This window comes from Hirsutella rhossiliensis (genome assembly GCF_020360975.1).
Source record: "Hirsutella rhossiliensis strain HR02 chromosome Unknown scaffold00011, whole genome shotgun sequence".
Lineage (NCBI taxonomy): Eukaryota > Fungi > Ascomycota > Sordariomycetes > Hypocreales > Ophiocordycipitaceae > Hirsutella > Hirsutella rhossiliensis.
In genome coordinates this window covers 2,724,085-2,739,594 of record NW_025408677.1, presented here as the reverse complement: position 1 = coordinate 2,739,594, position 15,510 = coordinate 2,724,085, and the positions used below count along the sequence as shown (strand labels likewise).

At 52.8% G+C, this 15,510-nt stretch overlaps 3 protein-coding genes across 3 annotated transcripts; 1 reads left to right on the top strand and 2 right to left on the bottom strand.

Moving 5' to 3' along the window:
* Nucleotides 1–264: 264 nt before the first annotated feature.
* Nucleotides 265–1,898, bottom strand: HRG_09177 (Sterile alpha motif domain-containing protein; the record flags this gene model as incomplete). Its single annotated transcript, XM_044867648.1, has 3 exons — nt 265–1,304; nt 1,370–1,531; nt 1,625–1,898. The coding sequence occupies 3 exons, from the start codon at nt 1,896–1,898 to the stop codon at nt 265–267; spliced, it is 1,476 nt and encodes a 491-aa protein (XP_044717669.1).
* Nucleotides 1,899–4,073: 2,175 nt separating this feature from the next.
* On the bottom strand, nt 4,074–6,053 carry HRG_09176 (aminotransferase class I and II domain-containing protein; the record flags this gene model as incomplete). The annotated part of the gene is made up of 1 exon (XM_044867647.1): nt 4,074–6,053. One exon carries the CDS (start codon nt 6,051–6,053, stop codon nt 4,074–4,076), a length of 1,980 nt encoding a protein of 659 aa, XP_044717668.1.
* Nucleotides 6,054–12,637: 6,584 nt separating this feature from the next.
* HRG_09175 (AMP-binding enzyme domain-containing protein) lies at nt 12,638–14,863 on the top strand (the record flags this gene model as incomplete). Its single annotated transcript, XM_044867646.1, has 4 exons — nt 12,638–12,862; nt 12,969–13,531; nt 13,574–14,701; nt 14,752–14,863. 4 exons carry the CDS (start codon nt 12,638–12,640, stop codon nt 14,861–14,863), a joined length of 2,028 nt encoding a protein of 675 aa, XP_044717667.1.
* Between the last annotated feature and the right edge of the window lie 647 nt (nt 14,864–15,510).

The window sequence follows — 15,510 nt, the reverse complement described above, 5'->3', positions numbered from 1 at the left end:
TCCATTTACAGGCTTGCCACCGGACAAATAGACGCTGGTCCACGGTCGCCATGTTCGAGCAGCCGTGGCCATGACCTTGGCCGGTCGTCGATTGTGCAAACCGTCATCTCGTGCGCGGTCATCATGGCTCCAGGCGGAGCCACGCACCCAAAGTTGTGTGCTGCAGCCTCCCAGAAGCATCTCCCCCGTTCGCCTCCGAGTTGATATCGAAAAAAGCCATCATGTGGAATGGGGCCACTTGCGCTGGCTTTCGCCGCAGACTCATCATATAATGCCTCCCGGTGGGTCATATCCCGTCGACGCGCCCCTCGCGGCACCGCCCATGCCCGCGCTTCCCGGGTCGCCGTCGACCTGGGCGTTGTTCGTCTTGCGAAGCATAAACATCGGCTTCTTGCCTTCCTTGTCCAGCTGCTTGAACAAGATCAGGGGCTTCTCGTCCATGCCCAGGCAGCGCTCCTGGTCGCCGTAAACAATATACAAGGCGTACTGGTCCCAAGGGGCGTTGATCTGGTACTTCTTGAGCGCAGCCGGGAGAACCTTGTGGCACGGGTCGTCCATGCTGACGCGGAACGACTTGAATATCTCGACAGACGCATTGCTAGTGCTGGGCGTGTCGGGCACCGGGGTTTCTCGCCGTCGAAGCGGCGCGGTGCCGGGTGTTTTGTCGCGTCCACCATAGTTTGTGTGATCGCTTTCGGTGAGCGTTCCACGGTTGGATGGCGTGGGGGTTTCGCCACGGTATGATCGGGAAGCAAGCGTCGTGCCGGTCAAGTGGGTTTGCGGCGACGTCGGCGAGGGGATGTTGGGCGAGGGATAGGCAGACGAAACCGTCGAGTTCAGGGCGGAGCCGTTCATGGCCGCGAGATGCGACGACGACATGACGGCCCGCTCCGCCGCGTTGGCGGGATCCAACGTCTGTTCGGCTATCGTCCTCTCGTGCGACGTTTGCGTGGGTGAGGTTCCCTTTGGCGTCGCCCCAATCAAAATCTTCCTTTGCGAATATGACCGCATGACCCCGGGGCCGGGCCCCTGGCCGGGAGGCGGCGTCGGAACAGGCGGCGATAGTGTCGGCTCGTAACTATAAGACTGGGAGCTGCCGCTCAAGTTGGGCAACGGCTGCTGCGCATCCTTGACCAGGCGTAACGCCGGAAGCATGTCTTCCCGGAGGCGCCTAAAGTCATCCGTCGTCCGCCGCAGGTCCTGTTCGAGCAGACTCATCCGCTCATCTCGCAGGCGCAGCTGCTCGACCAGATGCTTGATATCCTTGAGTGTGGCCGTGGCATACTGTGCTTCGGCGTCGGCAGCTGCTCTCGTCAGCCTCTTGGCCCGAGGAAAGCGCGAGCACGAGTTGGATGGGTGGATGCCTTACACAGCGGTAGATAGTGGTCACTCTCAAAGGGCACGTCCTGGGCCTTTTTGACATCATAGACGCTCTTAAGGATAGTAAGCCGATGACCGACACTGGCAATGCCCATGCTCTTCAGGTCGTCGTGCTGTAGCGCTATCAGCGCCTCACCAACGATTTCGTTTTCTGCAGCCAGACGCAGGTTCTCGTCAGTCAACCAGGGCCCAGGGCAGAGGCGGTACGCAAGGCAATGTCGGTGCCACGAGGACAAGCACGTACCAACAAAACGATCGGCATACTGGGGCAAGCCGACGGAGCCGATAAAGTCGGCGCACTCATCGGCCGTCCAGTTGGTTATTATGGTCTCGGGCAAGCGGTCAGCGCTGCCACGGTGTGCGTAGGTCGTGGGGGTGTGCTCGGCCGATGTCGATGGCTCGGAATCGATGGGGGATGCCTCCGAGTCTCCGACGGGGGACCTGTCGCCGATGCTTCGCTCGTACTCGTCATCGGCGTCTGATTCGGCGTATGCCGTGCCTCCATCGAAGCTCATCATCTCGCCAGACCAGCCAGCCGATGGCGGATCGGCGCTCGACAGTCGTCCAAGGTCGAGCACGGGTTGCTGGGGGAGGCGGAGAGGGCGTTTCGGTCGGGACACGGGACAGCGGGGGGGCTCGAGGAGCAGCGGAAGCAGCGGGAGCAATCGGCGGGACCGGCAGCGACGAGGAGAGTCGACGAGGAGATTCAACGAGGAGAAGAGTCGGGGTGTCGTGATTGAGGACGCGATGGGCGCTGCCGAGGGCGAGAATGGACGACGGTGACAGTGACGGGAAGCAAAACTAGATGTCCTCCAGATTGGGAGCTGTCCGGTATTGTGGCGTCTAGGCCGCTCCTGGTTTTGCGGACGCACGGCCAAGAGAGGCCGGGGCCAGGTTGGGTACCTAGGTACCTAGGTAGGTACCTACCTACCTGCCTACCTACAGGTATCTAGCTGCTGGAAGGGACAGGCGACTGCAAGTTCCGTTTTGGTGTACGATGCGAGGTATAAGGCACTGGACAAGTCCGAAGACAGTAGAGTAGGTAGGTACCTACAATACCAGGTACCTAGTAAGTAAGTAAGGTACCTAGGTGGGTACAGGACAGAAGCGCTCCCCAGCTTCGCCCTTGTGCCGGCTCCAGCGCCGCCATATTACCTAAGTAAGTACTCACATACCTACCTAGCCAGAGGCAGCTTGGCACGGCACAGCGCCTTTCAGGGCACCTTCAGCAGCCGACAAGACGAACAATGGTCCTGTCCTTGTTACAGGGAGATACCTGCAGAACATACCCGAGCACGAGCGGCCTTCCAGGCCACTGCACAGAGGAGGCCCCCGCTGCAAGTACTGGTACTACTAAGTTATAAGAGATCAGCTCCCATTTCCTTAAGGTTATACCTACCTAAGGTACCTACCTACCTAGGTACCTACCTTGGGTAACCGCGGCATCTCGCAACGAGGCCATTATTATTAATACGCGCAGAAGAACTCTTTCTTGTCCCTTCACCCCGCCTGTTTCACCTGGAAACCTCGTCGCTACGGCTACAGGCATCTTGCCTGTCCAGGCAGACACCTACCTGATCCACATCCATTGCCCGTCATCCTTCGTCGTCGTCGTTTTTGCTCGAGCACGTCTGAGATCCAAACAGCACTTTGTAGCTGTGTCGAGTTCCTGATTCGTACGACGTCAACCGACCACAGTCATCTTCAAAACCATCTCATGTCTGCGTCCCGATTGCATCGCACATCCCGGACACGGTCCCTTGTCGGAAACATCGTCTCTCAACCTCTTGTCCATGTGTTTGCGCGCCCCCTACGACGCCTCAGCTCCTCACCCCCAATCCTGATAAATCTTCCCAAGTATGAGAGAACTACCATGCCCATCCGACCCAGCTCCCGTCACTCGCCCCTCTGTTGTACCTGCTCTTCCTTCCCTTCCCTCCAATGGAGGCCGACGCTACAGCTCATTGCCGCGTGCCGCGCACGAATCCACACCATCCGCCATCAGCTCTATACCCTCCGCTGCATTGTATTGCATCCTGGCGTGGCGCCAGTGTCTCAGCATCGCCCGCCTAATGGATAGCCTCGTCTCAGGCAATCAATCCCTGTCTCAGCCTCTTCCACTTGTTTTAGAGACTTCTTCTCCGCCTGCTTCATCAAGGCCGGACCTTCGGCGGCTGCCGTCATCTGTTTACTCAAAGGGAGAACCATGATCTTCCGTTTCGTTCTCCTGATGAAATGACGGGCTCTTTACAACTGCCCTCTATGCCATACACGGTACCCATGAGCCTCTGCAGCTTCCAGTCCGTCCACATGGAGATGCCGAATTTGGAAACCACTCAGTAACTTCGCTGGTTTCTAAACCGCGTTTTGGTGAAGCGACAGCCTGCAAAGCATCAATGTTTCCATCTTTGACACCTCAAGGCTCGAGGTCCAGTATCAATAAAGTTCCTATATAAATAATCCGGCGGGGGACAAACCCCCCATGAGCCGCCTGTTTGCCGGCACCAACAGGCTCTAGAATGGAACACCAGAACGACAAAGAAACAAGATGCAACCCGACGTTGGTAATGTTCCCAACGATGATCCACTCCTCATGCGCCTTCTCTAAACATCCAAACGGCTTTCCCGTTGCGTACATGCCTTGATCGTAAAACAAACGCCTCAGACCTCCTTTCAGACCCAGAAATGCAGCTTTACCGCAGGGGCAGCTTGGCGTCCCGGACGCCTCGTCGAATGATGTCCTCGATAGCCCATCGGGGCGGCTTGATGGCAACCCCGTTGGCCTTCCTCCACTCGCGCTCCTCCTCGGGGGGGACGTCGGCGGGCAGTGGCTCGAGCCCACCAGCGACGCCGGTGGAGAACTTGAGCTGTAGAAGATCTGCCACCTCGTCGCAAGCCGCCAGCAGCCTGTCCATGTCGTCCTTGTTGTGAGCTGCCGAGACGCAGAACCGCGCTCGTGAGCTGATGAGAGGGGTGGCTGGGTACCCGACCACGACTACGGAAATCTTGCGCTTGAGCATCTCGTGGCTGAACGCGGGCATCTTGCCGGGGTTGTAGAGCATAATGGGAATGATGGGCGAGTCGTCGTGGCCGTACACGATGCAGCCGAGGCGCTTGAGGCCGAGGCGAAGGTAGCGAGAGTTGAAGGCAATCCTCTGGAGACGCTCTTCGCCTTGGCCGGGGAAGAGTTCGCCCGTAATGAGCTTCAGGGAGGCCAGGATCTGCATGAGGACGCTCGGGGTAGGAGACTCGCCCATCAGCGTGGAGGCATTGGTACTCCGTAGCTTGTCGAGCATGTGCTTCTCGGCAGCGATGTAGCCGCCATTGGCACCAAACGACTTGGTCAGGGTTCCCATCAGTACGTCCACCTCTGAGGGGTCGACGCCAAAGTAGTCGCAGACACCACGGCCGCGAGGACCCAGCGCGCCGACGGAGTGAGCTTCATCAATGAAGAGGTAGAACTTGTACTTGTGTTTGAGGGCGAGGATTCCAGGGAGGTCGCACATGGTGCCTTCCATCGAGTACAGTCCTTCGACGACGACGAGGATCTTCTTCCAGGGTCGATGGGTGCGCGGCTGCCCTTGCGAAATGGCCTCGCGGAGGACGCGCTCGAGGTCACACATGTCGTTGTGTTTGAAGGACTGGATGACGGCTCCGGAGAGGCGGGCGCCGATGCGGATGGACGCGTGGTTCAATTCATCGGAGATGATGAGGCAGCCCTTGGAGACGAGAGCCGGGAACGAGCTGGCGTTGGTGACGTAGCCCATGGAGAAAATCATGGCGTCAGGCTTGCCGACAAAGGCTGCAACTTCCCGCTCGACCTCGAGGGCAAGGTCCGAGGTGCCGGCATCGGTCCGTGGGCTGCAGAAGCTGACACCGTAGCGCCGGACGCACTCCTCGACGGCATCGGCACAGGGGCCTTCAGACTGGGCAAATCCGAGGTAGTTGTAGGAGCTCATGTTTAGCGTCTCGGTGTAGGTGCCCGTGTTTTGGTAGGTGCGGTTGTAGTCGTCCGACTTGCGATCCATGAGGGTGATGTATCGTCCCGGAACGCCAATGGTGGTTCGGGCGAAGCAGTCGTCCAGTCTCATCTTGAGTCTCCTGGTGTAGAAGCTGTCAAAGTCGTCGTTGAGGGGCGCGAAGCCGTTGTGTTCTTTAAGGGCCTGATAATGCTTCCTGTCTCCGAACCGCTTGCCGAAGAAGTCGCGGATATGGCCCAGGACGATGAGGAGCAAATAGCTGACGTAGGTGGTGAGCAGGAAGTAATATGGCGGCTCGTCCTCGACGGGAGGTTCCAAGGGTTTACCGTGGGACTTGCTAATGTACAGGTGGCTAGGATGGACAAGAGGGCCGAACTGAGCCTCGACGCGCCTCTGGCGGTCCACGTCCTCGGCCGTCTGAGACTGCAAGAGGGTCGTCGAGGGCGGCTCGATGTTGTTGTGCTCGCCGGCGACGGCCGTGGAGAGGGATATGGTCGGGCGAGAGACGGACGACGGGGAGATGCCCGAGTAGGGGGCGCCGAGCTGCTGCTGCTGCTGCATGGCAAGCAGCGCCTGCTGGGCGCTCATGTGTTCCTTGGACTTGGGGCTCGAAGAGAAGAAGTGGGTAAGGCGATTACCCTTTGATGTTGAAGTCGAGGAACGTCGGTCGCTCTTCTTTTCTGACAGCGACATTGCGGGAGAGGCGGCGAAGGGGTTTGCCAGTCTGCGGGGCATGTCTCCGAGCCGTTGGCGGTGCGGACGTGGAACGAGGACTCGGCGGTAGAGGCTGGCCGGGCGAAGCGTGGGACGCTGAGCGGAGCTCTGAGAAACCGTCTTGGGATGCGAGGGCAGCGGGTGCCGGGCCTGCAGGTCGCGAGGGGGTCAGCGGTCTGATTGCGGGGCCTTGGGATGGGTCCCGGAAAGCCATCGACGAGGGTAGCGAGGCGATCAAGATCGGGGTCGAGACGACGCCGGACGCGAACTGCATGCAGCCATGGGGGGATAGGTAGTGTAGGTAGGTAGGTAGGTAGGCAGGCAGGTAGGTAGAGAGAGATGGACAGATGGAAGATGACCGGGTAGTTGGAAAAAGTCAATAGAGGTCGTGGTGGGATGGGCTACATCCGGCATGGGCTAACGAGGCAAGACGCAGCCACCACAGGTTAAGAATGAGGCGTCGCAGTGCCACGGGGGAACAAGAGAGAAGGCGCGGCAGCTAGTCGATGGTGACGACAATGGAATGGACGGAAGCGGCAGCGCTTGACTTACCCAGAGCATGCGGCGGCGGGTTCCGAGGGTGTCGTCGACGGTGACTACGGGCAGCTGGCGGCGTGTTGATGGTCGTGTGTGAGCAACAACAATAAGTAACTGAAAAGCAGATGATGGCCGAGCAGAAGCCAGCGGCGGCACCGTGTTTGGATCGAGGGCTGTCTGCAGGTGAGGGAAAGGGAGGCGAGAGAGAGAGAGAGAGAGAGAGAGAGAGAGGCGTTTGCGGCAGCAGAGGAAGCGCGCCACAGAAAGGAGCAGACCAGGTTTTCTGGCGGCGGGAAACGGGGACTCGACGCGCTGGGTAATAAGGCGAACGGGCCAGCCGGGGCAAGATGGCGGTACATGCAAGGGGAGGTACTGGTGACATCAACATCGGCTGACTCCATGGTACCCGTCTGGCGCCAAGCCATAGCCGAGGTACAAGGCCGTGGCGGTGTCTGGGTACCCGGGTCTGCCGCGGGCGCTAGCCAACCAGTCTTTTTTGCCTGCCCGAGCCAACCGCCAGGAGGTAATTAAGGCGAAATGCGCTGTTTATTGTGCAGGCGATTAATTACCTTAACTTAGTACGTACTATGAATTGGGCAGAGCTGACGTGCCAAGGCCAAGGTACACGGGCATGCTGCTGCCGGCCGCAACTCCACACGCCGCCCTCCACCGCCTTGCCTTTGAGGCAGGTTCCTCCCCTTTTGGGCCAGCCAACTTGCTGCCTCAGGCTTTTCTATAATAACGCCCATCACCTTTCCCTCCTCAACTCGATCTCTATACACTTCCCCCCTCCCTCACTCTTCCCGTTTCCTCTCCTTCCCGTCCCGACATGTTCGATCCAATAATGTTCTCTTCTCCTTCTTCGACCGCCTGCGACCTCTCGCACGGCCCATGCCTCACGGCCCATGCCCTCTTCTCGCCACTGCATGTGCTGCTGAGAGGATGATCCCGACACATTACACTCGTCGGCTTCTTCGTATGCTGCATCGTTAATTGTTATTCATTTTACGGCCGGAGTGTCTCCCTCCCGTCTCCCTCCCCTTTGACGTACTGGATCTAGACGAACTATTGCTCGCCAAGCTTGTTCAAAATCCGACCAGTTGCCGCGGTCAATGCCTGTGCAACAAGGCGCCACGGTCATGGCTGTCATGGTTTTTTTTTTTTTTCGAGTCGCGCCATTGACCTGACAAGCGCCATGGCCGAATCATTCTCCTCCAAGTAGTTCCATGAGGATGCACCTTGTCTTTGGACCGAGTGACCCGGCCGAGTCTACACGGCGCCTTGCAAGGTTGGCCCCTTGCGGAAATATGCCAGGCAGGCCACGCCATCATCTCTCCCTCTGCATCAGTTCTGTCAGCCCCTCGCTCAGGCGTATGAGGTGACGACTAATGACTGCTTGGAGTCGGTTGGCTCTCTGACCTCCTGCAGACTGCGTAATGTATCGGGTAGAAGTACGTCTCATCAGGTCTATAGACGCTAAAACGATTAAGAATAACCGGGAGTAGTATGTATTTAGTCGGCAAGAAGCCAGCCAGTCAGCGTATATTTTAGAGCTCACTATTTTTGAATATTTAACCATGTAATGCATGTCCATTGGTCTAGGCTTAGCTAAGTAGTAAGCTAAAGCTAAAAATCTAAAATTCCAAGATAATATCTTTTGTATAATGTTATTATCCTTTTTATTAACTGTACCTGTTATAGGTGCAATTATAATAACTAGTATAAACTCCTACTCTGAAAAAAAAATTAGTTTATACTAAAATTATAGTACTTATTACTAGTGTAATAAACTTGATTATATCTTTAATTATTTTTATAATATTTAATAATAGCACTAATCAATTTCAATACGTATAAGAACATTATAACATTTAATTATTTGATATTTATTTAGGTCTAGACGGTATAACGATATACTTTATGTTATTAACTATAATAATAATACCTATAGCGTTATTATTAAATTGAGATTCTATAAAAGAAAATAAAAAATCTTATTTAGTTATAATGCTATTATTAGAGACGTTGTTATTAGCCGTATTCATAATATTAGATATAATGTTATTCTATATATTCTTTAAAAGTATCTTACCTCCTTTATTTATATTAATTAGATTATTTAGGTCTGATAATAAAATAAGTGCTAGTTACTATTTATTTCTATATACATTATAAGGTTTATTATTTTTATTATTATCTATATTAAGTACATTATCTACTATAGGTAGTACTGATTTTAATACTTTATTTAAATTAAACTTAGAGTATAAAACACAAATATTCTTATTTATAGGGATATTTATAGCGTTTGCTGTAAAAACACCGGTTTATGGCCTGAATAATTAACTACTAAAGGCACACGTAGAGTCACCTTGGTGGTAGTATTGTTTTAGCCGAATTGTTCTTAAATTAAGTCTATATGGTATATTTAGACTAATTTTACCTATACTACCTAAAGTTATATTAGATTACACTTTCATAGTTTATGTTATAGGAACTATAACAGTTCTTTATGCTAGTTTTAGTACTATTAGAACTATAGATATTAAAGAGTTAATTGCATATTCTTTAGTAGCTCATGCTTTAGTATACTTAATAAGTGCTTTTAGTAACACTATTTAAGGTATAGAAGGTTCTATAATATTAGGATTAGCACACGGATTTGTATTAAGTGGTCTTTTTGTTTGCGTAGGTAGAGTTTTATACGATAGAACTGGAACTAGATCTATATACTTCTATAGAGGTTTAGCACAATTAATGCCTATGTTGTCATTATTGTTCTTTATCTTATGTTTAGGTAATTATGGAACTCCTTTAACTTTCAATTTCATAGGGGAGTTCATGTCTTTATCTGGTATTACTAAAAGATTACCATTGATGGGATTCTTGGCTTGTACATCTATTGTATTATCTGCCGCCTATTCGATTTATATATTTAATCGTATATCTTTCGGAGGTTCATTTACTAGATTCCTAGAACAATCAATATCAGATGTAAATAAAAGAGAATTCTCAATATTATTTGGATTTGTTCTTTTCACAGTAATATTAGGTATATACCCTGGTATAATCTTAGACGTATTACATTATTCTGGTACTAATATGCTTTATAGTCTATAATCTCTTAATTGTTTATATAACGATTATATATCCCTAGGTATATGTTAATATAAAATACCCAAAAAGCAGCAGCTGACCGATATAATACTTTTAAATCAATAATAAGAAAGTTTAGCTCTAAGGTAAAAAAAGAATAAATTAATAATAACTATAACCTAAATTATTCGCTTCTTTACTTTTATTTATTATTACCCTACTATTATTGTTTGCTATTAAATATTTAGTTTATGTTTATATAGATATAAATTTATTGAATATTAAGAATAATCCTTTCTTCGGCTATACAACTTTTACGGCTGTATCTAGATTTTTATATAAATTTTTTATAGAGGCGATAATTAAAGAAAGGGGAGGTTTTTATGGCTGATCTATAAATACAAATACATTATATAGTGGTCTATATAATCCATAATTATATGCAAAAAAAAAGTAGTATAATGAATGCACAATCATTTAATACACAACAAGGTAGTTATTCTATTAACTCTTAATTACCTCTAGCGCAATCTTATAATAAACCAGAACAAGGTGGTCTAACACCTTCTCTAATATCACCATAAACCGGTAGTTCTAACTCTCCACTTAGGTAATAAGTTCTTGATATAAGTTTCTTATTACCACATCATTATGAATTTAGGCATAATATAATTAATAAGATAGATAATAATGCCTTCACGTAGATTAGAAAAAATATTTTTTTTTATAAGAGCTGCTTTGCTGCATATCCCTATGTAGCCTTTTTTAAATATTTTATAGTTACACTAATGAGGACAGAAACCACACTATCCTGTGTTACTCCTTAGGGTCAACGCGATTTTAGTAGGATTGTTACTCCTAATAGGTAAATATAAATAGGGTGAATTATTCCTTATACCGAAACTTAAAACTAAATTATTTTATTTGTTATACTATAAACCTATAATACTTGATATGTATAGATGGTTTATATCTTAAGTAGTGAATCATATTGAACTTAAGATAAAAAAGTAATGGTGTGACCTGGTGCCTTCCTTACACTATTATCACTAACAGTGCCTACTACGGCTTCTCGATATTATAAAAGCCTGGCCGGTAATCCGAGACAAGACGTCGTAGTCATATTGGTTCGAGTAGTACAGAGGTACGGAGTACTAAGTTACTTCGAAAAGGAGATGAAATGAACAAAATTGAAAATGAAAAAAGAAATGAACGTAAAAATTAAGGCATTATTAACTTACCTACCTACCTACCTACCTACCTACCTACCTACCTACCTACCTACATGTACCTACCTACCTTTTGCGCAGGGCCGCCAAGACAGGCGAGCTCAGTCTCCCTCCAAATTGGGCTCAGATTTCATGTAGAGAAGAGCAATTGAGATTCATCACAGTTCGTATCAGTAGCCCGTCGGTGCTAGCAGCAGTCGGCCACGTGTGCACCATTAGGCCTTATCTGAGGGTTATCTGTTGCGGCAGACCGGGTGTTCAGTGATGACCCCGTTTTTGCCAAACGAGAATAACGAACCAGTGATGAATGTGGTGGTAGCAGCGACGTCTTTAAAAGCACCAGGCCATGCATGCAATTTAGCCATAATCAAGGCCGAGGGCAGGATTCGGGATAGACTCCTTTTTATACCGCAAACCTCGCAAAGAAACTTGGCCCCATGCCTTGAGCATAAGCTTTTCGTCGGCGTCCAAGGCCCACAAGCTTTAGTACCCAGCAGATAATTAATATACGCCTGGCAACTTTGCCATCCGTTATGTGACTCCGGAGTAAGACGGCGGATACATTAGAAGAGCGCCTAGAATGGGTATATGACGAGGTACCCCACACCACCCACCCACCCATTAGACCATGCCCACGCACCCAACCACATTTTTTGGCTCACAAACTTAGGGGGTCGGTCGAGTCGTGAAACGAAAGTTGCTTGATGAGGTGGCAAAAGAGCCGAACAAAAGCAGCCGATATACAATGGGGGCGACCACGAAAGGGACAGCGATTGAAATTGACTGTGCGACAGAATTGAGAAATGGAAGCAATAACAGGCCGGCGGTTATGTACTGGTGGCCCGGCCTGAAGCCGCCGCGAAATGTCCTCCAAAAACGGCACACCATACTCCAGAAAGAGAAGTCTCCTCCTCCAAAAATTGCCACACATTTGCGGTGAACCTATTATCACTTTTGTTGGCGTTTGGGACGACTGCTTTGTTTTCTTCTTCTCCCCCCTACCCCGTACCTCCATTCTCTTTGCTCCCGGGTGAGCCGCGGCCGCCAACAAAACCGGCCCTCGCCCCCCAGGTGGTCGTGGATCCCAGCGTGGCCCCCATGATGGCCGACGGGTCCCTCAACGAGCGTCTGGCCGCTTCTCCCTGTCCGTTATGAGGGTGTCGGCGCCGTGGGCGCTTGTCGGTCGGCACGCGTCCGAGACGAGACAAGGGGGAGAGAGACCTGCCAGGTACAGGTCGTTTTAAGGCAAGGTACCCAAGGAAGCCGATAGGTGCAGCTTTTGTGCTTGCAAGGATTGGTCTGTTGGACAGATTGCGCTAAAGAGAAGCAGGTGCAACCCTCACCATTCAACTCGAATACTTGGTGACTTATTAGGTCAGCTCCACCATGCGAATGTCTTTTCGACACATGGCCCTGGCTGCCTTGGGCAATAACTTCAATAAGCATACACCCGCCGCCCCGCCGGCCTCGGGTTGCGCCGGGACAGCCACTGTCTGCTTCGTGGCTTTGACGATGAGCGAATAACTGCTCCTCGACTCCCGGCCACAGCTTCACTCCTCTTGTCTGGATGCCATGGTCCTGTCGAACCCTTGATTCGCAAAACGCACCCCCGAAAAGCATCGTCAGGCCTCTCCGCCCCCTCTCCTCCTCCCCCCTCTCCCGTCCCGTCCTCCCACCCGACAACGATCCGAAATCGACGCAATGGGCGACGTCGTCGATACCAGCGATGCCTCGGACGTGCTGTGGTGCCATCCGCAGCCCGCTTCGACCCCCATGTGGCACTTCATCCAGCACCTCAACAGCAGGCACCGCCTGGAGCTGCGTGGCTATCCCGACCTGTACAGGTGGTCCGTCGACAACGTCTCGGCTTTCTGGGAAGAGACTTGGGACTTTGTTGGCATCGTCGCCTCCGAAAAGGCCCATCGGGTGCGTCGCGCTCCTTCAATGCTTTTCCCTCGCCAGGCCCAACATCTGCCTGTCGCGGCCATCACCTCATGCTGGCTGTGCGCGGCTAACACTATCTTCTATCCAGGCTCTTTCTGCCGACGCTCCCATGCACCCTCGCCCCGACTTCTTCTCCTCCGCCCGCCTCAACTTTGCTGAAAACCTCCTCTTCCCTTCCGTTTCCACCTCCCTCGACCCTTCCGACCCGGCCGTCATCACCATGACGGAGCTCCCCGGCCATCTGCGCTCCACGTCCTGGGCCCAGCTCCGCGAGGCCGTCCGTCAGTGCTCCAACGCCCTCCGGGACTCTGGGCTTCTCCCCGGCGACGTCGTTGCCGGCTACGTCTCCAACCACGTCGAGGCCCTCGTTGCCATGCTCAGCGCCGCCTCCGCAGGCGCCATTTGGACCGGCATCAGCCCCGACAGCGGCGTCTCGGCCGTCTTGGACCGGCTCAGCCAGATCACGCCCAAGGTCTTATTCGCCGATAACGGCACCGTCTACAATGGCAAGGAGTGGTCCAGCACCGCCAAGACGTGTGAAGTTGTTGCCGAGCTCGTCAAGACGGGCCTGCAGTCGGTCATTGTCGTCAACAACATCAAGGGCGACACGGGCATCTCACAGCTCGAGTCGCAGACCATCAAGGCCTACGAGTATACCTCTTTCCTGGCCGGCGCCTCATCTGCGCCCCTCAGGTTCGAGCAGCTCCCTCCGTCCCATCCGCTCTACATCCTCTATTCCAGCGGCACGACTGGCCTGCCCAAACCCATTATCCACACGGCCCTTGGCACCCTGATCCAGCACAAAAAGGAGCACTTGCTGCACTGCTCGCTGTCGACCTCGTCTCGCATGCTCTACTACACCACCACCTCCTGGATGATGTGGCACTGGAGCGTTGGCGCGTTGGCCGTCGGCGCCACTGTCGTGCTCTACTCGGGATCGCCGTTTCGGCCACACTCGCACCTGTCCTTGCCTCGGGTGCTTTCTGACCTGAAAATCACCCACTTTGGCACCTCGGCCGCCTACCTGACGGCTCTCGAGGCCAACAACGTTCGTCCAATTTCAGAACCGGGCATTGACCTCTCGAATCTGCAAGCCATCTATTCCACCGCCTCTCCCCTGCCTCCTTCGACGTTCAGGTTTGTCTACGAGGCCTTCCCCAAGACGGTCAACCTCGCCTCCATCACAGGCGGCACAGACATTATTTCGCTCTTCGGGGCCCCTTGCCCGCTGCTGCCCGTGCGCACCGGCGAGATCCAGTGCGCCGGTCTCGGCATGGATATCCGGGCGGTGGACTCGGCGTCGGGAGACGAGGTCCCGCCCGGCGAGCCCGGCGATCTGGTCTGCGTCAAGCCCTTTCCCTGCCAGCCTCTGACCTTTTTCGGCGCCGACGGCGATTCAAGGTACAAGGCGGCGTACTTTGAACGCTTCCGGGACATCTGTGGGGCCAAGGGGCCGGTGTGGCATCACGGAGACTTTGTCAAGATTCCCAATGCGGCAACAGGGAGCCTGGTGATGCTCGGCCGGTCCGACGGGGTCCTCAAGCCGGCGGGGGTGCGGTTTGGGTCGGCAGAGGTTTACAATATCCTCACGCGGTTCTTTGCGTCGGAGGTGGAGGATGCCGTGTGCGTGGGGCGACGCCGAGCGGCGGACACGGACGAAACGGTCTGCCTCTTCGTCGTCATGTCACCAGGCAAGACGTTTGACGACGAGCTGAGAGTCCAGATCAAGGCCAAGATCCGGCGCGAGTTGAGCCCAAGGCATGTGCCGGGCGTTGTGGAGGAGTGTGGGAGCGGCATCCCCAAGACGAGCAACGGCAAGAAGTAAGTCGACATCAGGCCATGGTGAACAGTAGGCTAATACGGATATGCAGAATCGAGGTTGCCGTGAAGCAGATCCTCTCGGGCATGGGCGTCCAGACCAACGCCAGCGTTGCCAATCCCGAGGCCCTGGACTGGTTCAGGGGCTGGGCAAAGAGCCACTAATACCGAGTTCCTATTTGCATCTAACCAGTCATGGGGCCAGGCCAAGCCAAGAGACGGGATGCCAGGAGGCGGTCAGGTACCTACAGTAAATGTTGCATGGGCGCTATAGACTTTTAGAAGGCAGGGGACACCAGAGCCTACGTATGGTAGGTTAGTAGTCTGGGCGCAGAGCCACCGACAGCTATTAAGGAGCAACCGATATCCCGTATCCCGCATCTGAGGGACACGGACGACGTCACGTGCTGGAGCCGGGCAGCATGATGCAAGTTTGCAACGAATGGCGAATGGTGGTCAACCAAATTGGCATTTTCCGGCAAGGTAACCAAAACCCACAGGGCAAAGAAAACAGGGCCTCGATGGCCGCGTGCGTCTGGAGAGTTTAGCCCCGTCGGAGGCGACTGAGACAAAACAGTGCCGCGTGGTGGCTCTCTGTCTATCCGTCGGAAGCGGTTTGGTCTCGTCTCATGGATGCAATCGTCGGACTCTCTGCGATGCATGAACCCAGCAGGTCGGGGCTTTTTTGGGTAGAGGAGACAAAGCCGAGAAACCTTGTGCGACCCGGTTAGTTTCTTTTCGTGGCAGATCAAGACGGAGTGGCATTTGAGACATTGTGCTCATATCGCATCCCAGCTGCTTCGCTCTCGACG